Source organism: Ceratotherium simum, chromosome 8 (genome assembly GCF_057802395.1).
Source record: "Ceratotherium simum simum isolate JZ-2026a chromosome 8, ASM5780239v1, whole genome shotgun sequence".
NCBI lineage: Eukaryota > Metazoa > Chordata > Mammalia > Perissodactyla > Rhinocerotidae > Ceratotherium > Ceratotherium simum.
In genome coordinates, this window is record NC_141907.1 from 76,736,574 (window position 1) to 76,762,001 (window position 25,428).

General features: G+C 36.8%; 1 protein-coding gene across 4 annotated transcripts in view; it reads left to right on the top strand.

Moving 5' to 3' along the window:
* Positions 1 to 25,428, top strand: part of GRID2 (glutamate ionotropic receptor delta type subunit 2) — a 1,475,972-nt gene that overhangs the window by 769,681 nt on the left and 680,863 nt on the right. For all 4 annotated transcript variants that reach the window (XM_087434598.1, XM_087434599.1, XM_004430960.3 and 1 more), the window contains one exon: positions 378 to 583. In XM_087434598.1, the coding sequence (XP_087290724.1) occupies positions 378 to 583 (206 nt within the window). The remainder of the gene's footprint in view (positions 1 to 377; positions 584 to 25,428) is intronic.

Consider the following 25,428-nt stretch of genomic DNA (forward strand, 5'->3'; position numbering starts at 1 on the left):
TGAGGTTAATATCACTCTTTAATGCTGAGGAAAATAAGGAGTGTACTTTCCTTATCTCACATGTGCTTTAGGCAACTGAGGACCCTCCCTGACCACCTCCCTCTGCCCTATCGTAACATTTTCAGAGGTGAGATAATTTAGAATGCTCAGTGGAGAAAACAAAATTCATTTAAAAAATAATAGTTCCAATGTTTATCATGTAAACATATTAAATCGTACTAAACCGTAAACACATTTGAAAGTTCCCTCAGCTACTCAATTAGTACTTTTAGACAACCTACAGTGTTGAACAGTAATCTATTCTGATATAAATGAAATAGCTTTCACCTCCCTAGTGTGCTGAAATTCACATTTTGATGGGCTTTTGATGTTCCTAGATATCCGTGGAATACAGGAGTTTTTGGACAAAGTATCTCAGCAGGGGATGGATGTTGCACTTCAGAAGGTAGAAAATAACATCAATAAAATGATCACCACTCTCTTCGATACCATGAGAATAGAGGAATTGAATCGCTATCGAGACACTCTCAGGCGAGCCATCCTTGTTATGAATCCTGCCACAGCCAAATCCTTCATTACTGAGGTAAGTAAAAATTGTCATAGGCTGGGGATAGGGTGTAAAAATTAAATGCTTTGGCATAGACTCCACAGAGGAGATGAAAATTAAGAGCAGTGCAAGGGAATTAACTCCACAACTCTCATTAGCACTAATGGAGTAAATTCCTCACTCATTGCATTTACCGCATACTGTCCAGTTAATTGGTGAGAATGTTTGTATTTATATATATTTAGGCACATAGCCAGGATGATGTTAAGAAATCCGAAGCAGGTTTAAAAGTGGTGTTGACCTGAATGAATGTAACAAGCTCAAGAATGAATTCACAAGTGCACAGTTCTCTAACTAATCCTTAAATTGTTTTGCAAGTAAAAATTTTGCTTCTGAGAAAAGATTTATTTGAGTCAGGCTATTATTCCGTAAACATGATTACTCTTACAAAAACATATAGCAGATTTACTTCTGCTCTGTGAACTTTCTACCAGGACAAATAATTACAACTGTCTGAAACTCTGCAAAGTGATAACCATTGTACATTTTTTGATGCTGCATCCTCAAATTTTTAATTGTATCTGTTCATTTGGCTAAAAGCTCTGAAACTTTGCAAAAATACAATTAAGACTTTTTAATGATTGATATAACATCTCTGTGGTCTAAAATGCTTGCTGTTGCCTTATAAAGGATTATTAAGTCATTTTTGCCTTACTTCAAGTTTTTAAATTTATATAGTGCTAGAACTAGTCATGACATTACATACTTTCACATGGGTTTTATTATTAGTGTTTTTCATTTTGGTGACTATTTGACTAATACTTTTTTCCTCATTTCTCTATTATGCTTTCTTTAGCTCCCAAAGTACTGCTATAAAGCCTCCAAATCAGGAATGTGTTAGAAGTTCTTTGACACTACTTATATTATCTCACATTATATTAGTGTCTAAGAACTCAAAGCAGAATATAAATCACTAAGAAAAATAAAACTTTTTGAAAACCGTCAATAATAACAAATTTTTATTTTAATGGAAAACTTTGTTACACAGTTTAAGAACAAATATAGAACTTTGACCTTTTCTAGTCTAGCAAATGATTCAAGAGAGTCTCATTGAACCACTAGGTTTTTCCACAATAGAGAGAATATTTCCAATTTTATAGGAGTTAGTGCTCTCCTCTAAGAAACACAAAATCTGCTAGAAGATTGAAGGCAAATATACAAATGCATCTAATAGATATTAGAATCTTAAAATTATAATAAACTAGGTTGAAGCATCTGTGGTTATTTTTGACTGGGAATATCAGAGAAGGCTTCATTGAGAAGGCACATTTGAACCAGACTTAGTATCATGAATAGGGATTCTCAAGAGGGAAGTAGTATGTGACTTACAAATACAGTCCATCTTGGCCATTTGCTGGTCTTGTGGTGTTGGCAAATTTTACTTAGCATTTCTGAGCCTCCATTTTGTCATAAGTAAAATAATTATTAATCAATAATAATAGTATATTGATTTTGACTTATTAAATTTGTAGTGTAGATTAGTGAGATATCCTATAATATGTCTTAAAGGGTAGCGGGGTAGCACCTAGTAGATACTCAAGAAATGGTAACTTCTAGATCACTTTTTCTAGCACATAGTGCATACCTGACACATAGCAGGTGCTGTGGCCCGCTGTCCTTGACTCTGAACTTTGATACGTCGTTCAGTATCTAAGATAATCTACTGCTTCCCTCTTTGTTCCAAAACACATAAAATCTACGTTTGTGATTTTCCTGGGAAACTTCGCTCCCTTTCTCTACCCAACCAGCATTTTTTTTCCCACTCACTCATCTTTCACAATCACTGATTTTACGTCTCCAAACTGTGAACTAAGTTTATGCTACAGTCTCAAGTGGTGATGTAGGAATGACAGAAAGAACGTGAACTGACCCCCTTCCCCAGGCTACGCTGGCTGTACTGTTCTTTGACCTGCACAGTGGTTCCTGTTGCTCAATGAGCTGTTCTCAAACACCTCCCAGCTTGCTTCTGCTCTCCCATGGGTTACAGGAACATTTCCCCACTTAGGGAATAGGCTGACCCCTTAAGTGTTAGAAGCAGTTCATTCAAAAGGCAAACAGCACTGAATTCAAAAGGGAGGCAGTGCTGAAGGTCTGGAGACACAAGGAATAGTTCCTGACTGAGAGGATCACTTCGTCTATGGTAGGAGGCAGGCATGTGACTAATAAAATGCGAAGGAAAAAGCTGTGATAGTGATGGGTAGATGCTGCTCTGGAATCCCACAGGAGAACTGACTAACTCTGCAGGGAATTTGACTAACTCTGCAGGGCATTTGGGGTCAGGAAAAGTTTCACAGAGGATTTGCTTTACCAGGATCTTGCAAAATGAATACGAATTCATTAGGCAGACAATGACAGGCAAACAACAATTTGGGGTGTGTGTGTGTGTGTGAGGGATGCATGGACAGAGTTTAAAAAATCAAATACCCCTGAGGGTTTTATAGTGAAAAGCAAGAATCCCTTGGTCTACCTCTTTCTACCTCCAGTTATTCTTTTCAGCAGGAATTACTCATTTTTAATTTTTAAAATGTAATTGATATTTACTTTTAGAATATTCTATGCATTCACATCTTTCAAGATTTAAAAGGTTCAAAATGATAGCCTCCTTCCTTAAGCACTTGATTTTTTTCTCAGGAGGCAGTGTATCTTGTGTGACATTCCAGGTATATACCTACACCTTCACACATACATATGCATATAAGCATACACACACACACGTACATGCTTTTTACTCTTTTTTACACAAATAGTGGTATACCAGGTATAAGTTCTATGCCCGGATTTTTGTTATTTAGTAACATCCAGGAGCTCTGAGATATATGAAGTGCTCTTTCATAATTTTTTAATGGCTGCGTAATATTCCATTGATAGAGTCACTCAGCTCTTTAATTTTTCTATTTTTAGATACTCTGGTGAGTATTATTGGTTGACTTATTACTTTATCCTACCTATTTCCTTTCTGATATGATAAATGAAGATTTAGTTCATTTGTTTCACCAATACTCACACCTCCTCTCAATATAACTTAATTTAAATAACTTTGAATAACATAGCCAGGGCTTTACTCCTATACTGTCCACTCTAGGAGAGCAGAGTGTCTCTAAGGTTCTCTCACCACTTTTCCACTCTTCTCCCTCCCAACTTCCATGGCCTACAGCTTTACTTTTATATTGGGTGTGTTAGAATCATAATCATGTATTTTCTACTTTGTAACCATAAATAAATTTTTCATGCTTTGACTAAAAGTTGATTCTATAGATTGGAAATGTATAAATGTGCTTATATTTTTGTCACTATAAATATTTTTGCATGCACAACAAAGTATTAAGATATGATTTTGTTGAGTTTTTTCCCTCACTCAGCTTCAGGTATTTTGTTTGAGTTATTACTTTTCTTACTTTTTTCTTCATTTTATCTTTGTTGGCTACTTAAATTCTAAATTCCTGTCTTTAGTAGCAAATCTCCAAAATCCCTGTTTCCTGCCTGGAGCCTTCCCTCCCAGAACCCTGTCTTTCCTGCACTATTTCTGGCACTTCCTTCATCACTCATCTGGGTCAGATATACGAATTCCTAGATTCCATGTCTTCTAGTTTCTTATTTTGCTGGAGAATATCCTCAAATAACTTCCTAAAGAATGGTATGTGGAAGGTAGAATTTATCATTCTTTTCATTTATGAAAATATATTTATTCTAACTTCATCCTTAATGAATGAGTTGGCTAATTACAAATCCCTAGGGTAAAAATTATTTACCTCAGAACATTGATAGCATTAATTTATTGTACCCTGGCACTCAGTCAGCTGATGAGAAATCCACTGGATGTCTGATCCATATTTATTTGAAGGTGGTTTGTTGATAACACCTCGAAACCTTTTAGGAACTTTAATGTTTTAAAATTTAACAATTATGTGTCTAAATGGGTTTCTTTTGCCATCCATTTCACTCCTTGGCAAAAGAGTAAGCCTTTTTCTCTTTTAACGTATAAAATAACTTCAATTTCTCAGAAGTTACTACTTAGAATTTTTAAGTCCTCTTAATTTATCAACTTATCTCTATCTTTTCTAAGGTAAATTTTTCCTTGTTTTATCTTAATCTTTTTCATATTGCAGTTGTTTTCAAATGTCTTGTGATCCTTGGTTGACATTCATATTTATGAATGAATCAATAATAAGTTGATTGAAAGCTGTGCATATGAAGAAGGGATTTTGGCTTGTCCATTGGCAAGCTTCCATTTAGATTGATCAGATGGGACACTGCCATTTTGCTGGAGATAATGCTAGATTTTGTATGTGCATTTATGTGTAGTCTTTGCTCTAGGATAATAATGCCAACATTAGTCACCCCAAATTACCCCAGAAAGTCCACTCTTCTTTAGAAGAGAATCCTACTTTGTTTTTTTGTTTTTTTTTTTTTGCATAAGAATGAATGTCAGCTTTCAGGGACATTTTGCACAAGACAGTGTGTGAGAAGGCCCCTGTGAAAATCAACTTACATTTTAAGTATAGTCAATTCTTCTTATTCGCTGATTATCTGATTGCAAATTCACCTACTCACTAAAATTTATTTGTAACTCCAAAATCAGTAATAAGGATACTTTCATGGTCATTCACAGAAGTGCACAGAGCTGTGAAAAATTTGAGCCCATCTTCCCAACTAGGGTTGATTGAAGCTGTGCTCTGCATTCTTATTTTGACTTTTATACTGTAAACAACTGTTCTTTTTGCAGTCTATTTAGTGCCATTTTTTTTTTGCATTTTTTGTGCCTTTTGTTGGTGATTTCACTGTTTAAAATGGCCTCCAAGTGTAGTGCTGACGTGCTGTCCAGTGTTCCTAAACACAAGAAGGCTGTGATGTGTCTTACTGAGATAATACCTGTGTTAGAAAAGGTTCATTTGGGCGTGAGTTATAGTGCTGTTGGCCATCAGTTCAGTGTTAATGAATCAACATGCTTTTATTTGAATGTTTGTGTCCTCTCAAGATTTATATGTTGAAATCCTATGCCCAATGTGACAGTATCAGGAGGTGAGGCCTTTGGGAAGTGCTTAAGTCATGAGAGTGGAGCCCCCACAAAGAAGATTAGTGCTATTCTAAATGCTAAAGAGATCCCACAGAGCTCCCTAACACCTTCCACTATGTAAAAATACAAGTCTGCAGAAGAGGGCCCTCACCCAACCATGCTGGCACCTTGATTTAGGAGTTCCAGCATCCAGAACTATGAGAAATAAAGTTTTGTTGTTTATAAGCTACCCAATCTGTGGTATTTTGTTACAGCAGTCCAAATGCACTAATATATTAATATATTAGTAATATATACAATATATATTAAATAAATTGTCTTTAAACAGAAACATAAATAAAACCAGAGGCTTGCAGGAACCAAACTCTGTATTGAGCAATGGTTCGGTATTTACTAATTCAGTGCTCATGGGAAATTTATAGAGCATGTCTATTGCAAATGAAAAGAATCCATTGTACTCTCATACGTTTCAGCTCCCTATCTCACTCCTGCCCTGCATTTGGCTTGGCCTTTCCAAGTGTCAAAATTTCTAGGACTTGGCAGGATAGAGGGCTCTCTGCTGCTGCCCCTTGTGATGATCTCTAGTTTATGGCTCCTCCTACCATGCTTCATCAGATATCACCACTTCATCTGCTTTTCTTTCTTCAGCAATTTGTTTAAAAACACTTTTCTAGTGGCCTTTTTCCCCTTTTCCTCATAGTTCTTGGTTTATATACCTATTCAATCCCTTATGTATGTTTTACTGCTTTGGGGGTGACCCTTTTAACATTCTTTTTTTTTTTTTTAATAATTTTATTTATTTATTTTTTCCCCCAAAGCCCCAGTAGATAGTTGTATGTCATAGTTGCACATCCTTCTAGTTGCTGTAGGTGGGACGCGGCCTCAGCATGGCCGGAGAAGCGGTATGTTGGTGTGCGCCCAGGATCCGAACCCGGGCCGCCAGCAGCGCTAAGCCACCAGGCCGGCCCCTTTTAACAGTCTTGAGTTGGAAGTTCCAGAATATTCTTTCAGATTTTTAGAATTAAAACTAGACAAATGTAAGGTACTTTTAAGAACCATTGTTATAATTTTTAAGAAATAGTATGTTGAATCATGATATTTTAGATTTGGAAAGTATGGCATGTAATATTTTGTCCAGATTCCAAATTTACAGTTGAAAAAATTAAAGGCCTCTCTAGATCTAATCAATATTGCTCTCTAGCTTCCTCCAGCAACGTTTAACACCTTTGCAGCTAGTGCTGATATGGACGGTAGGGGACACTCACGGTTTGAAACTGGTAAAGTAAGTTGTCAGTGAGTCAAAGGGGTACATGATTGTCAGGTCCTAAGAAAAGTGTTTGTAGAAATGACTTACCGTGGGTCCTGTGATGGATAGGAAGGCAAATGGAGTTAGAAAGAAACTGATGGATTGGGATAATAGCAAAAATAGAGGAACTAAAGGTTATGATGAGGGCAGAGACAGTGAGATTCAGTAAGCACCTAAGAGAGGGAGAGGTAGAAGGGAGAAATTCTGGTCAAAGAAGGGGAAGGGCAGAAGTCCAGTCTTTACTGTTTCCTATACTTTATAAGTTGGCGTGGAAAGTTATTGAAATATTCAAGGGAAATATTAACTTAAAAGTCAAAAGAATGAGTTTTAAAAAAGAAATTGCTCACTTAGCATTGTCATTTAATTGCTAAGGGGAAAAGGGGGCAAATCAATTCTGTTTGCATCTTTTTTTCCGTCCTAGGAGCAATTATGTGGCATTGAGTTAATTATGCTCGCTTTGAAGTCTTAGAAATTTAATATATTAAATGTCTACAGTTAGTGCTCCACCTCTCATTCAAGAGTTTCAAATTGTTAAGAAAAATACTGCAGTTCTGTGCAGTGGAGTAAATGAAGCTGCTGTGGTATCGGTAGAAAATTGTGCTATAACTGTCCTTGAGATGAACATGGTGAAAGAGGAGTGCTCACGTGGTGTGGTTTAAATATGGACTGGAATAATATTTTGAAAAACAGTATTTTTTATATAGGAAAAACGTTGCATTGGATGCTATATAAGTTATACTCTTTCTAGAAAGGATACAAAAATCCTATATAAATTAGAACTTTTGGGTCACTTTTAGTTTTTAGGAACTTTTAGTTTTCAGGTTTAATAAGAAAGTCAAGTCTTTGAGAACAAGAAGTTTTATTACTTATATGGTAATGAATATCACCTCCTATTTGCATTTTTTCAAGTTTTCAGAAAGGGACCCTACTGTTACCTGAAATCCTTTTGTTTTGCAATAAGAAAAGGGTATTATCTTTTATTCCTTAAGACATACTTTATGAAATAATTTTCATTCCATGGTACTATATCCCAGAGAACTTTGATCCTGTCAAACAACAAAAAGGCAATGTTACTTACTTCAAATATGTAAGCAGCTTGTCAGAAATAAGCCTTTGGGAATGTTTAGGAAACAAGTGAAGGTATCTTGTCTCAGCGGATATAGAAAGGTTCCCAGTCATCAAAAGGGTACACTGCATATTCAAATTACTGTGATACCTATTTAATAGCTATTTAAATAATCTAATTTTTACCAAAAAATAAATTATTTGGAGGCATTGTGCAATGCACAGTTTTTAAGACGAGGCCAGTGTAAATGACATTTGCAAAGGAAACATATGACAGTAGTTTTTTCCCAAAATGCATCCATTGCATGCAAGTCTCTCTAATAATACTGTGTTTATAGATGACTGCTATGCATTTTTTAAAGTTAACTTTTTATTGAAATATAACAGACATAAAAATACATTAAGAGTGTACAACTCAACAAATTTTCATGCAACAGCATCCAGATTAAGAAACAGAACATAACAAGTACTCCCAGTTTCCCCTCTTAAGCACCACCTAGTTATAAGCCCCTCAAAGGTAGCTATTACCCTGACTTCTAACACAATAAACTAGTTGTGATTGATTTTAAACTGTATGTGAATAGAATCATACTGTATATACTATTTTATCTAGTCTCCTTTGCTCGACATTATGTTTATGAGATTTATCCATGTTGATATATGTAGGAAAAGTTCATTCATTTTGATTTCTCCAAAATATTTTGTTGTATGAATATACCACAGTTTATATAACTTATGTTGATGATGTTTTTTCCAGTTTTGCCTATTACAAATAGTGGTTCTATGCACATCTTTTTAGGTATGTATGTATTTTTGTTGGGTGTATTCCTAGGAATGGAAGTGCTAGCTCAAGAGGTATGCATAAGGTATTTCATTTATTAATGCTAGTGGATACAGCCAGTTTCCCAAAGTGTTTATAACAATTTAGACTCCCATTAGTAGCAAGTGGAAGCATTTCAGTTTTCCACTTCCTCACCAACATTTATTTTCTACTTTCTTCATTTTATTTATACTGATGTTTATGTATTAGATTCAGATTTTGTTTTTAATTTGCATTTTTCCTTTTTTTTTTTTTTTGTGAGGAAGATCAGCCCTGAGCTAACATCCACGCCAATCCTCCTCTTTTTGCTGAGGAAGACCAGCCCTAAGCTAACATCTATTGCCAATCCTCCTCCTTTTATTTCCCTTTTTCTCCCCAGAGCCCCAGTAGATAGTTGTATGTCATAGTTGCACATCCTTCTAGTTGCTGTATGTGGGACGCCACCTCAGCATGGCCGGATAAGCGTTGCGTTGGTGGGGCTGCCAGTAGCGGAGTGCACGCACTTAACTGCTAAGCCACGGGGCCAGCCCCTAATTTGCATTTTTCTGATGGATGATTTTTTAAATATATCTATCGACTTTTTTGATATTTGTTTTATAGAGTGCCTGTGCAAGTCATTTTCTTTTTTTTTTTATCTTGCTTTGTAGAAATTCTATATATATTAGGAATAAGAGTTCCTTGTCAAATGAGTATTTTTTAAATATATTCTCCCATTATTTGTCTTTTCACTCTTTAAATGGTGAATTTTGATGAACATAAGCTCTTATTTGTAATTTAGTCCAACTTATTAATTTGATTTCTTTATAGTCAGCACTTTTGTCTTTTTTTAAAGAAAGTTTCCTATGCCAAGATCATGAAGACATACTCTTATGTTTTTATAAAGATTTTGTTTTATAATTTACATTTAAATCTGAAGTTCATCTGAAATTGATTGAATTTCACATGGGGGATGGGAAAGGGAGAGGTACATTTATTTTCCATATAGTGTCTACTATTAATTTCAACACAGGACCAGTGTGCCTGAATGGAAAAGAATGTGAGATATTTCCACCATCAGTGAATAAAATGGGAGTTAATTAGCATATTTGAAAGTATAGGGCTATTATTCCTTTACAGCATCTTGTGTCTATATCATATTTTTTCTCCCTAACAAGAAGCACATGATTTTAGGAGAAAATGAAAGGCTATATTTATGATTTCATTGGAAGAAGAATCTTTCTATGATCCCATGATCACAAAAGTTAATGGTGCTGGATTCTATAATAAACCCACTATGCATCTTGGATGGTTGTAACTCTTTGCAAGGGCCCAATAGTCATGAGTCATCAAGTAGCAGCTAGTGGCTAGTCTCAAAAATTCAACTGTTCCATAAAGATATGGTTTTTACAATGGCGTGGAATTTTAAGAGAAAAAATAATTTTAATTTAACTGAAGAAAGAAAAAAAAAAACTTCTAATAGGTGCTGCTTCATTCCTGACTTAAGTTTTCTTCTATCACAATTATCAATTATTATTAAACTGCTCTTAAACCAAGTTTTCACTTAAGCTCGGTAAGCTTATATTGAACTTGAAAGACAGCTCTGTTACTAGCCAACCTACAGCTTTGGAATTTTTGTTTTTCAAATGAAAAAGTCTTAAATTTATTTTACTTTCCACTTGACCCAAATCATATTTGACAGCTCATGCTTCTGTTAATGACGCCTGAAACAGCATCAAGCTTTGCTTTACTGATCGGAGCTCTGTTTAACTCGAAGGTTCCCCTGAAGATGGGAATTAAGAAGAGAAGTTGGTTCCAATGAGTCCAAACTTTGAAATAAGACAGATCCAACTCACCTCTCTCCTGTGACCACTGACTTAGGATACCGATTTGGCAGATGGTTTACTACTAACTTCTCCTAATAGTCTAAAGGTCATTTAACAATTTTTGCCTTTGCAGCATCTAATTTGTTAGATTTTCCTTTCTATTAGGTTCTTGAATGGGTTCAACATTCTCATTCTATTCTATTTATTGAAACAAAGTTAAACAAGAACACACCTAAACATGAGAGTTGTACTCTTGTTTGACATATAAAATCCACAATTGCTTCGACCTTCAAGACAAGGGAATTGAAGTCCTTCTCCAATCCATTATTCATTTATTCATTAATTCAGACAATATGTTTAAAACTATTCTGTGCAAGACAATGTCAAAGTGCTGCTAGGAATACACTAATGAATGATATACGGTACTAGCACACAAGGATCACACATATGAATAGGGGAAATGTTGTAAACATAAAATGTACAAAATAACAAAGCCATAAGAAAGGAAACAGTTAAGTTCCTCCCTCAACTCCCAAAGGGAATTGAAAATAAGGAAAACAAAGTTGCTATCTAAAACCTAATCAAATAAAGTCTGCAGATAATGTTAAGAGATTATTCATATCTAAAAGTAAACCAAAATTTTATTTGTTATGGGATAACTGAGAAATCTTGGCTGTTTCAAGAAATTTTTATCATAACTTGCAGTAGTCTTATCAGGGCAAGTCTAAAATATAAATGAATCCAAGAGTGATTAAATTTATATTGGATTTTCACTCCATGAGGTTATATAGACAAAACAAAGACAAAGGGAGTAGTTAGAATGGACCTAATGATATTTGAAGATTGGAATTTGGCAGCGTTTGTCTATCACTGCCCAGAGAAGAAAGACATCAGACCTGGGAAAGGAAGGACTTGCCAACATATAAAGGTATTCTGTCTAGTATGCCAGGCACCATTTATCAGGCATTATCATGGTCTGAGTGAAATAACTTTCAAAATTATGCACCTCCTTTTTTCTGCTCCCATTCTTAACATCAACTTTTGAAGCTAGGAGAATGGTGACCCCCTCTATTTTAGGCACTAGAGAGATATGTTTGCTGCAAATAAATAAATTAACAACTTAATATGGCAGTTTCAAGTAAATTTGCTTAGTATATAAATGGCAAATATATGCTACAAGTACCATTATTTCCCAGACCGAAACATAGATTACTACATGCTGCCCTGCTGCTCTAGGCAGCCATGGATCTTAGTTAGCACTGGAGTCTACATCTATTTGCCAACCTGGGTTAGTGTAAATCAGTCTCCCAGAACTTAATGAATTCCTTAAATGCTTGCTGACAAAATCAATATTTTAGATTTGTGGAGGACCAGAATTTCAGGTATAGCCACCCCACGAAGCTTTGTTGAAAAGGTAGCTGGTACTCTTAGGTTACAATTCTATCCAGACTTTTTCTCACTGTAGTATAGATACATAAGAGGGAAATAAAATGTTTAGGTAGAAAAAATTGAGAAAGTTCATTTGATTTTTCTAGTAAATCCTATTTTTAGTAGAATACACAACTTTAGCATAAGAGGATTAAAAGATTAAACTTATATGTGTCCACCCAACACTAAATGAACATGTGGATCCATTAATTTTAAATAATGATTACTTTAAACATGTATATTACTTGATGAGGCAACATTTAAGTCAATATTTGAAACCCATATTTAAGATTTGTCTTTAAGACAGTGTGACAGAAGAATATCCATCCATGAATGAAGTAAAGCATGAATAAAGATACTGAGATGGGAGAGGGAAGTCAAGATGGCGGCGTAAGCAGACTCTGAACTCACCTCCTCCCGTGGACACAGCCAATTTACAACTACTCGTGGAAAATTACCCCTGAGACAGAACTGAAAACTGGATAAGAGGAACTCCTGCAACAAAGGACAATCCTAACTGAGGTGGAAGAGGCAGAAACTCCCTTCTGGAGAGGAAAAACGCTGCCTTCACAAGCCGCAGCACCTCACGGCTGCCCCGGAGCAGCCCACAGGTCCGCAGCCCTCCCTGGAGGTGCAGGGCCCTGAGCCGGGGAGCGCCCCCACTGGGGGCATTTTGTGGACCCAGCACAATCAAGACGAGCGGCATAATATCTGACTTTGCCTGCTACTAAAACTTTGGGGAGCACCCCCAGAAAAGCTGGTTCACAAAGAAACTAAAACCGGCTCTTAAAGGGCTCGCGCGCAAACTCAGCTGTTTCAGAAAGCAATCTAAAATCACCAGAAAGAAAGGTGCACAGTGCTGTGGTGAAAAGAGACCCACCTAACAGGCCCTGAGTGCATCTCGGTGAGAGATGAGACCTCTCCAGGGACTGGGACATTGGTGGCGGCCATTGTTGTGGCCTGGTGTGAGCGTGCTGACACAGAGGCCATTGGAGTTCTCCCTGAGGCCTGCTAGCCCAGGGATGCCCCACCCACTAGAGCACCAATTTAATCCAGCTCAGCCAGGGCAGGCAGCCCACCCTAGAGACTGGCCCCACCCAACAACAAGCCCTCAGGCAACTTGTGGGCCTGCATAGATTGGTGACTGGATTCTCTGCAGCCTGGCAACTGAGCCGACTTTAGCGGGACAGTGCCTGCACAAGAAGCAGGTGGGGAGTGTGGGGCAGTGGCGGAGTGTGTGAGATTCCTGCGGGGGAGAGACTGGGTCTGCTTTGGGGGGTCGGGGCGCACACACGGGGCAGGACTGTGTTGACTGTGTGTGTGGACCTGTGGGTGGCAGGGCTTGTCAGCTGCAGAAGACTTGTGCTTCTCAAAGACCCACATAGGGGGTTTGCCGCACCTTCCAAAGCCTGAAACAATTGGGTGCTCCTGTGCCTGAGGCCAGCCCCATCCAGCTGTAATCCTCAGAGAGCTGACAAGAGACCTAATAGGCTAGAGGCTTACAGCAATTGTAAGGCCCTGAGCCTAACAACCTGCCACGCTGGGGGCCGACTCACTTAAAAGAAACACTGTAACACAAATGTTGTATTAGAACTTGCAGCCAACTGTGCTGGGGATCCCCACACCTGATAAAGAGACTGAAGGACCCACAACAACTACAAACAGCTGAGCATTACAACAGCTGGCCAGGAGCATAACTCGGCCTCCCTGGGGACTTACAGGGAGAGCAAACATGCCACAACAGAAGGACACACGTAGCCCACATAGGGGTCACCCCTGGAACATTGAGAACTGAGGGAAGCACATTGGAAGCATCCTAAGGCATCACTTACATAAGGTCATCTATCCAAGAGCAGGAGACATGACTGACCTACCTAATACATAGACACAAGCACAGGGAAAGAGGGAAAATGAGGAGGCAAAAGAATACATTCCAAGTAAGGGAACAGGACAAAACCCCAGAAAAGGAACTAAGTGAAACGGAAATGAGCAACCTACTTGACAGAGAGTTCAAACTAAGAGTGTTAAGGATGCTCACTGATCTGGGGAGAAGAATAGATGAACTCAGTGAGAATGTCAACAAAGAAATGGAAGATATAAAAAAGAACCAATCAGAAATGAAGAATACAATACTGGAAATGAAAAATTCATTAGAGGGACTCAAAAGCAGAGTAGAGGATACAGAAGAACGGATCTGTGAGCTAGACAAAAGACTAGAAGAAATTACCCAAGCTGAACAGGTAAAAGAGAAAAGAATTAAAAAGAGTGAGGACAGTCTAAGGGACCTCTGGGACAACATCAAGCGCACTAACATCCGTGTTATAGGTGTCCCGGAAGGAGAAGAGCGAGACAAGGGGGCAGAGAATCTATTTCAAGAAATAATAGATGAAAACTTCCCTAACCTAGGAAGGAAACAGACATCCAGGTACAGGAAGCACAGAGAGCCCCAAACAAGATAAACCCAAAGAGGCCCACAACAAGACACATCATAATCAAAATGTCCAGAATTAAAGATAAAGAGAGAATCCTAAAAGCCGCAAGAGAAAGTCAAGTTACATACAAAGGAAACCCCTACGGCTATCAGCTGATTTCTCAGCAGAAAACTTACAGGCTAGAAGAGAGTGGCATGATATATTAAAAGTGCTAAAAGGAAAAAATTTACAGCCAAGAATACTCTACCCAGCAAGGTTATCATTCAAAATGGAAGGAGAGATCAAAAATTTCCCAGACAAGCAGAAATTAAAGGAGTTTGTCACCAAGAAACCAGTGCTACAAGAAATGTTAAAGGGACTGATTTAAGCAGAAAAGAGAAGACCACAAATAGGAAACATTATCTATTTCCATGATGAGAACGTAATGGATACAAATGCACAAAAAAGAGGTTAGATATGATATCAAAAACATAAAAGGAGGGAGGAGGGGAGTTAAAGAGTACAGCTTTGAGACAGAGGTCAAACTAAAGTGACCATCAATCCTGTATAGAAGAAGAAAGGAACAGAGAAGGACTACTAAAACACTGAGGAAAAAAAAAAAAGTTAAAAAATGGCAGTAAGTACATACTTATCAATAGCTACTTTAACCGTCAACGGACTAAATGCTCCAATTAAAAGGCATAGGGTGGCTGATTGGATAAAAAAAAACAAGACCCATATATATGCTGCATACAAGAGACACACTTCAGACCTAAAGACACTCACATACTGAAAGTGAAGGGATGGAAAAAGATACTCCACGCAAATGGCAATGAAAAGAAAGCTGGGGTAGCAGTACTTATATCAGACAAAATACACTTTAAAACAAAAACTGTAAAAAGAGAGAAAGAAGTGCATTACATAATGATCAAGGGAACAATCCACAAGAGGATATAACACTTGTAAATGTCGACGCATCTAATGTAGGTGCACCTAAATATATAAAGCAATTATTAACAGACATAAAAACAGAAATAGACAGTAACACAATAATAGTAGGGGACTTTAACACTCCACTTACACCAACGAATAGATCAACCAAACAGAAGATTCATAAGTAAACATTGGCCTTAAATGACACACTAGAACAGATGGACCTAGTAGATATATACAGAGCATTCCATCTAAAAACCAAAGAATATACATTCTTTTCAAATGCACATAGAACATTCTCCAGGATTGATCACATATTAGGCCACAAAACAAGTCTCCATAAATTTAAGAAGATTGAAATAATACCAAGCATCTTTTCTGACCACAATGGTATGAAACTAGAAATCAACTATAGGAAGAAAATCAGAAAAGCCACAAATATGTGGAGATTAAACAAAATGCTACTGAACAACGACTGGGTCAACGAAGAAATCAAAGAAGAAATCAAAAAATACCTGGAGACAAATGAAAATGAAAATACGACATGCCAGAATTTATGGGATACAGCAAAAGCGGTTCTAAGAAGAAAGTTTATAGCAATACAGGACTATCTTAACAAACAAGAAAAATCTCAAATAAACAATCTAACAATGCACCTAAAGGAACTGGAAAAAGAAGACAAACCAAGCCCAAAATCAGTAGAAGAAGGGAAATAATAAAAATCAGAGCAGAAGTAAATGAAATAGAGACAAAAAAAACAATAGAAAAAATTAATAAAACCAAGAGCTGGTTCTTTGAAAAGATAAACAAAATTGACAAACCTTCAGCTAGACTCACCAAAAAAAATAAGAAAGAAGGCACAAGTAAGTAAAATCAGAAATGAAAGAGGAGAAATTACAACAGACCCCTCAGAAATACAAAAGATTATAAGAGAATACTATGAAAAGCTATATGCCAACCAATTCAACAATCTGGAAGAAATGGATACATTCTTAGAATCATACAACATTCCAAAACTGGATGAAGAAGAAGTAGAGAATTTGAATAGACCAATCACCAGTAAGGAGATTGAAACAGTAATCACAAACCTCCCCAAAAATAAGAGTCCAGGACCAGATAGATAGCTTCCCTGGTGAATTCTACCAAACATTCAAAGAAGACTTAATACCTATCCTTCTCAAACTCTTCCAAAAAATTAAGGAGGGGGGAAGCTCCCTAACTCATTCTACGAAGCCGACATTACCCTGATACCAAAACCAGACAAGGACAACACAAAAAAAGACAATTACAGGCCAATATCACTGATGAACATCGATGCAAAAATCCTCAACAAAATACTAGCAAATCGCATACAACAATACGTTAAAAAGATTATACAGATTATACACCATGATCAAGTGGGATTTATTCCAGGTATGCAGGGATGGTTTAGCATTCGCAAATCAATCAACGTAATACACCACATTAGTAAAATGAAGAATAAAAATCACATTATCATCTCAATAGATGCAGAGAAAGCATTTCACAAGATACAGCATCCATTTATGATAAAAACTCTGAATAAAATGGGTATAGAAGGAAAGTACCTCAACATAATAAAGACCATATATGAAAAACCCACAGCTAATATCATCCTCAATTGTGAAAAACTGAAAGCTATCCCTCTAAGAACAGGAACCAGACAAGGATGCCCACTGTCACCACTCCTATTTAACGTAGTACTGGAAGTCCTAGCCAGAGCAGTCAGGCAAGAGAAAGAAATAAAAGGGATCCAAATTGGAAAGGAAGAAGTGAAACTGTCACTATTTGCAGATGACATGATTTTATATATAGAAAACCCTAATGAATCCACCAGAAAACTTTTAGAAGTAATAAACGAATATGGTAAAGTTGCAGGATACAAAATCAACATACAAAAATCAGTTGCATTTCTATACACTAACAACGAAGTAGCAGAAAGAGAAATTAAGAACACCATCCCATTTACAATTGCAACAAAAAGAATAAAATACCTAGGAATAAACTTAACCAAAGAGGTGAAAGTTCTGTACACTGAAAACTATAAAACATTGCTGAAAGAAATTGAAGAAGACACAAAGAAATGGAAAGATATTCCGTGCTCTTGGATTGGAAGAATTAACATAGTTAAGATGTCCATACTTCCTAAAGCAATCTATAGATTCAATGCAATCCCTATCAAAGTTCCAACAACATTTTTCACAGAAATAGAGCAAAGAATCCTAAAATTTATATGGAACAACAAAAGACCCCGAATAGCTAAAGGAATCCTGAGAAAAATGAACAAAGCTGAAGGTATCACATTCCCTGATTTCAAAATATACTACAAAGCTATAGTAACCAAAACAGCATGGTACTGGCACAAAAACAGACACACAGATCAATGGAATAGAATCGAAAGCCCAGAAATAAACCCACACATCTATGGACAGCTAATCTTTGACAAAGGAGCCAAGAACATACAATGGGGAAAAGAAAGTCTCTTCAACAAATGGTGTTGGGAAAACGGGATAGCCATATGCAAAAAAATGAAAGTAGACCCTTACCTTACACCATACACAAAAATTAACTCCAAATGGATTAAAGACTTGAATGTAAGACCTTAAACTATGAAACTTCTAGAAGAAAACATAGGCAGTACCCTCTTCGACATCGGTCTTAGCAACATCTTTTCAAGCACCATGTCTGACCGGGCAAGAGAAACAATAGAAAAATAAACAAATGGGACTACATCAAACTGAAAAGCTTCTGCACAGCAAAGGAAACCATCAACAAAACGAAAAGACAACCTAACAACTGGGAGAAGATATTTGCAAACCATACATCTGATAAGGGGTCAATCTCCAAAATATATAAAGAACTCATGCATCTCAACAACGAAAAAACTAACAACCCAGTTAAAAAATGGGCTAAAGACCCGAACAGACATTTCTCCAAAGAAGATATACAGATGGCCAACAGACACATGAAAAGATGTTCAAAATCACTAACTATCAGGGAAATGCAAATCAAAACTACAATGAGGGCCGGCCCCGTGGCTTAGCGGTTAAGTGCGTGCGCTCCGCTGTCAGCGGCCCGGGTTCGGATCCCGGGTGCGGCTCCCGGGTGCGCACCAAGGCACCACTCCTCCAGCCATGCTGAGGCCGTGTCCCACATACAGCAAGTAGAAGGTTGTGCAGCTATGACAGACAACTATGTACTGGGGCTTTGGTGGAAAAATAGATAAATAAAATCTTTAAAAAAAAAAAAAACTACAATGAGATATAACCTCATGCCCGTGAGAATGGCTGTAATTAACAAGACAGGAAACAACATGTGTTGGAGAGGATGTGGAGAGAAGGGAACTCTCATACACTGCTGGTGGGAGTGCAAACTGGTGCAGCCACTATGGAAAACAGTATGGAGATTCCTCAAAAGATCAAGGATAGAACTACCATATGATCCAGCTGTTCCACTGCTGGGTATTTATCCAAAGAACTTGAAAACACCAATGCATAAAGATACATGCACCCCTGTGTTCATTGTAGCGTTATTCACAATAGCCAAGACTTGAAAGCAACCTAAGTGCCCATCAAGGGACGAATGAGTAAAGAAGATGTGGTATATATACACAATGGAATACTACTCAGCCATAAGAAACGATGAAATCCAGGCATTTGTGACAACGTGGATGGACATTGAGGGTATTATGCAAAGTGAAATAAGTCAGAGGGAGAAGGTCAAATACCGTATGATTTCTTTCATTAAGTAGTAGATGATAACAACAATAAACAAACACATAGAGACAGAGATTGGATTGGTGGTTACCAGAGGGGAAGGGGGGAGGAAGGAGGGTGAAAGGGATAATTCGGTACATGTATGTGGTGATGGGTTGTAATTAGTATTTGGGTGGTGAACATGATGTAATCTATGCAGAAATAGAAGTATAATGATGTACACCTGAAATTTTTACAATGTTGTAAACCAATGTTACTGCAATAAACAAAAAATTAAAAAAAAAAAAGATACTGAGATGGAAATTCACAAAGAGCAGGATGGGACAGAGGACACAGGCTATCTGAAGTCGAATTTTAGGATGCAAAGTCAGGAAGTAAGGTGGTACCAGAGTGGTAGGTGAAAAACTTTGGATTCCACATAATACTTATCTCTCTAGCATTCAACTGGTATGTTTATCTTACAGGCTTTGAATATGCCATATGAGGGGCAAATCAGTCTGTCTGAGATTTTTAGCAAAAAATAAAAGAAGCAGCAAAAAAAAAGCAATTAATTGTGTACATAAAGGAGATAGGCTACAATGGCATCATGAACGTGGAGTTTGGATTTAGTTTTTGCCTAATAAGCTGGATAGCCCTGGCAAGGCACTTAAAATCATTCAGCTTTGTTTTCCTCATCTATAAAATGGAGCAATTCCTGGATCACAGAGTTGTTTCAAAGACTATATTTGGTAATGTATATACAATGTCTAGAATAATGTTCACACCTAGTAAAAATTTAACAAGTTCTAGTTGTACAATGCTCCAGAACTGTAGAGTGGGATAAAGAAGGAAATGCAAATGGTATTTGAATTAATAGACTTAGTAATTGATTGGGTGTGTGAAATGAGGTTGAGATGTGAGCAACAGACGTAGATCCTATGTTTCAAGGAAGTTATGTTTTGAAATCAAGAACATAAAAAGGTGAACAGGTTTTGAGATAGTGTGACAAATGTAGTTTCAGTCATGAAATTTGGTGTTATTCTGGAACATCTAGATTGAGACATGCATTAGATTGGTGGAAATGAAGGAATGGGAACTAGCAGTCCTAAGGAAAAGCTATTGTATTTGTCAATGAGATGATCATTGGTGAACTTTCAAAAACCATTTTCAGTGAAGTAATGTGAGAGAAAAAAAGATTGTAAGGAAATAAATAGTGAAGGGTTGTTAGCAAATAAGGACAATATGAGCAGGGAACTCTTTCAAGTTTGGAAGCAAAAATGAGGGTCAAATAATACTGTATCTTGGGAACAAACCTGTTTCAAGGAAGATGTTTTCTAAGTAAGGGAGATCAGGTGGAAAGGGAGAAATTGAAGATGCAAGATATAGAAGAAGAATCAATATAGAATAATTGAAATGAAGTAGGATAAGATTTATAAATAGATTATATTTGAATGGGAGAGAGGCAAAGTAAATAAGAAAGGATTAAATATAGAGAGAATTTTAAAAGTAATGAGGAGAGCTCAGTTGCATTTGGACAGGATGCATTTATAGGAGAATCAGTGGATCCTAATTCATTTGTTTTCTGTAAGTGCTTAGTAGACCGAATGCAGAGGTAGAAAAAAAATGCAGTAAAAAAGGGTGGCTTACCCAGGTAGGCGGACTAGCCAAAAAGCAATTATAGAAGGACCAGGCTGCCTATGGGGACCATATCGCAGGTGGCAGAAGACATGCTGGAAAATGACTGATTTTCAGCAAGAAATCTCCTTCCTAATGTGAGTCACCAACTTTAAGAAAAAAAATCTACTAAACTTTCTTTATATTTTGTTTATACTTACATAGGGCTAGACTAGAGTTTAAAAGAAAAGATATTAACTGATTAATATTTCAGAGATTAAAAAAAATATGTTTACCAAAGTTTCTCAGCCTTGACACTATTGACAACTTGGATCAGACGATTCTTTACTGTAGGAGGCTGTCCTGTGCATTGCAATGTGTTTAGCAGCATCTCTACCTCTACTCATTAGACACCAGTAAACACCAATCATGACAATCAAAAAAGTGCCAGATATTGGCAAATGTCCCCATTGGTGGTGGTATGGAGAGATTAAAATCATCCCTAGTTGATAATCACTGATCTAGAACTATTCAATGTTTGAAACACTAAAATTTGTTCTCATGGAATTTTTGTTGCTGGCGTATGACAACTGCATTTCACTTTTCCCTTAATAACGGTTGGTCAACACTTATTGAACTCTTTTCAGGTGTCTGACACTATGCTAATCACTCTATAAATTATTGTGTATAATCCTCAAAAATCCAATGAGAGAGGTATAGCAGTATCTTCATTCTACAGATAAAAAAAAGTTAAAGGAATGACGTATATGCCTTTGCCTATCTAGATTAAGTAGATTATTTGTGTTTTATTTTTTGTTAACTTAGTCATCATTTTGAAAGTTGTTTTAGCAGTTTCTAACAATATTCATGTTCAATCATGAATTCCTTTTTTTGGAAGAGTACAATTGGTTTCCAAGTATTACCTTTGTAGCATTCAACTGATAAGTTTATGTTATGGCCTTTAAACATGACATCTGAGGGGCAAATCAGTCTGCCTGAGATTTTTAGCACAAAATAAATGAAGAAGCAAAAAAAAAAAAAGCAATTAATTATATATATAAACTAATAAGGCATAACTAATCGGCAGCAAGAATCTGAGTTGATTCTGAACATTGTAAAGTAGTTGCAATAGGCAATAACTAACATTTTGAGGTTTTTCTTATGTGCCAGACACTGCTCTACACATATTTTACATATTTGCACGTTTGATTTTTACACCAAATCTGTGAGGTAAATGCATTGTTTGGCCTCATTTTACAAAAAAGGAAAATGAGACACAAAGAGGTTGTGAAACTAGCCCTAGGTTACACAGCAAGTAATAATAGAGCCACGTCTAGCCCATTTGTAACAAGTGTGCTATGCTATATTTCCTCCCTAGGTATACAATACAAGTGGAAAAAATCATCCCGACTTTTCATTCATGACCAAGAAGTAGTTGATGTGCCTAATTCCCATTAAATCATAAGGAGAGTTTTCACTGGGGTGAGTTAGTGGAAAAGCATTAGAGGACATTTCTGGGAGGGGGGTCAGTATGATTAGGCAATTTATGTCTGGTAATTTGTGTTTACCAAAGATAGGCTCTTACCCAACCACAGAGACCTGGAGATAGAGACTCTAGTTTCCTTGATTATTACATCTCAAAGGGATGGCTCCAGGTCCTTGAGAAAGATATTCCTGGGTTGTAAAACTGGCAAGAGGCTGACAGAAGATTTATATCTCAAAGAGTCAGAAAAAGAATTTACAATTGCAAGTTTTCTAAGGTAAATATTCTAAGAAAAGGACAACAAAGGCCCAGAGTCAGGAATAGACCTGTCTAAAGCTTAGTCAAGGTGAGGGGAATATTAAGGCTGTCTTGGGTCAAGCATAGACAGGATATTTGGACTAAATAGATTTAGTTTTATTGTGTGTGCTTTTATTGTGTGTGTGTATGCTATAATGTATATATTTATTTAAATATATATTTATATATTTCCAAATATACAGAGTGCGGAAATGTATTACCATATGAAGGAATTTTTGGAGTAAAAGGAGTTGTTAGAACTGCAGTAATTCACAAGATAGAACTTAATTCCTGCTATGACAAGACCACTAGATATGCTGAATGTGAGCTTTCAGAACAAAAGAGTAATACTGATTTAATCTAAGAGGTTGAAGTAGTCAACTTCCCATTGGACTTGTGGAGAAAATAGACGGCAATAATGACCACCCCATTGCTCAAGTTCACTGTGCAGGGCTAAAGAGGGCAGGACTGGAGGTCCAGGAAACCTGGGGTCCAGAAAGGGGTATGGGCTTGATTATATTTCATAACAATACAAGTTTGCCTATGGTTGTATTGCCCTGAGAGAAATTCTCAGCATGGCCCAAACCGTTTCTTGGTGTACCTGACCTGAACTCACTATAGCTGCCAACAATAATTTCACAAACTTTTGGCAAAAATGAAATCATAATTTCAATAGACTTGGATTTTGATGAGTAAAGCTGATCCTTTATATTTTGATGACTATTTTTAAAATTGTAAACCTCAAGGTATTTCTAAATTATCCAGCCTCTATTCTATTAGTGTTGCTCTATTTCAAGATAAATTGATTGGTTTGAAAGCAAACTAAGACCATAAAGTAATCCCATCAACCTAACATTTGAGAAATGTATATATGAATTTTAAAATAAGCTGAAATTGTTGGATATTTCACAAAATTCCAGGTTCACTGATTTCCTAAAGTTAGGTCCACTCACCTCTCTGGAAATGAATTGTTTTTCATGGAACTACTGAAATTGAGAAAGTTACTATTATTGCTATAAACCCCAATAATATTTGAGAAGTGCTGGGCTTGGGTGTATCTCTGTAATTCTCAATAATATTTCCATCTTGTAAGTACCAGAATTCACATTGACTAAGACATAAGGGATCAATGACTAGCACTAAACATATGTGTGCACTTTTATATAAAGGATGTCACATTTTTGGATTGTTGAAGTACTATGGCTGACTAAAAACATTCATATTTTTGAAGAGCTGTTTGTCCATTGATATTCAGTGTTAAATGCATGCAAGTCTTATATCTATCCTTATGGATAGATCCATAGGGAATTTCAAAACTACCATTATCTAGATCTTATCCCAAAACCTTAAATCATAACCTCTGGGTGGAGCACAGGCATTGGTATGTTTAAAAACCTCCTCCTGACAGTAAGATTCAGGCAAGTTTAGAACCACTGTTCTAGACTAGCACTTCTCAAGCTTTAATGTGCATACTAATCTCCAAGAGAGTTTGTAAAATTGTACATTCTGACTCTGTAGGTTTGATCCTGAGATTTTGTGTTTCTATCAAGCTTCCAGGAGTAAGGGAGGAAAAATTTTTCCTCTATGCTTCTAGGTTCTTTTGGCTGGTATATTAATTAAATTGACATAAGACAGATCAACAGGAGAAAAACAAATTTAATTACATATGTACAGGAGCCTCATAAAAATATGAGATGAAAGGACTAGTTGGGCTATTGAGGCTTATATGCCATCCTGAGCTAAGGAATGGGATGGGGGTCTGGGGCTTCAAAGGAGAGGAGGGTAATTCACAGGATGATAAGAGTAGACGTGTGGTAATTAGATGTTTGCCCTACCATACAGGTAGGTCGTTCAGATCTACCTGTAAAAAGTTATCTCTGGTAGCAACTTTCTTTCTGGGCCAGACCCCCATCTAATTCTTTTAGGGAGTTAGAGGAGAGGTCAAAGTTGTTCTTGAGTCTGCTGGGTCTTGATTGCCTTCAGCTCAAAATAATCCACATGCCTATGTGGCATATTTTGGGGTCACATATTCTGCTCCCTCTCAGTCTCACCTTTGAAACTTCCCCAAAAAATCTCACTGTCCAGAAGTTGAGTTGATAGATTACTCCATCTCATTAAACCTGTCTCTTCATACTAAAAGTAGGTTAGTTCAATGAAACGGTTGTGTCTCATCAAGAGGCAGTAATGCAGGTGGGCTTCCAAAGTTTTGACTGTGGTGCAAGCAATCAGGTATTTAATAAGAGACATTTCTGTGGAAACAAAAGAAAAACAATGATTAATGACTGGAGCAGATTATAATACCAGTTTCTGAGTTCTGAAGGCAGCCAGTCAAGAATATTTCTAGATGTCTGGCTCAAAGCATTTTCAGATGGAGTGAGGGCAGGCAGTGGCAATCTGATAGATTTTCCTGACTTGCAGTTTGAGTGTTTCCGGTGATCTTTCTGAGTGGCCACACAACAACAGGCGTGGGTTTGTCCATACATAGACTGTTGTGGTGATTTCTCTGAAGTTCATATCAAGTTGTCCACTTTTAGCTTGCATGGCTTCAGAAAAGAGTAGTTTTAGTTCTCAATGATTCCAAGTTAGAGAGTGGGAGAAAAGTTGGAAATGTTAGTTTGGAGAGTTGGAGGCAAATATTGGAAGAAACTAAAAGAATTCAGGATCTAGTCCATTTTACAGATATGAAACAAAACCTCAGAGACAATTAACAGTATTAGAATCTGATATCCACAAAGGTGTATTATTGAAACATAATTTCTCTTTACAATCACCCCCATTTTTATCAAAGAAAACCACAATAAGACTAATTCGTTTGCAAATTAAGTCTAGTTTCAATGAACTTGGCCTGGTTACTTACACAAATGCAGCAAGAATAATGATTAATCATATAGAATCTTTTAATCTGCTTTAGTAGAACTTTTCATAAAGAATCTCA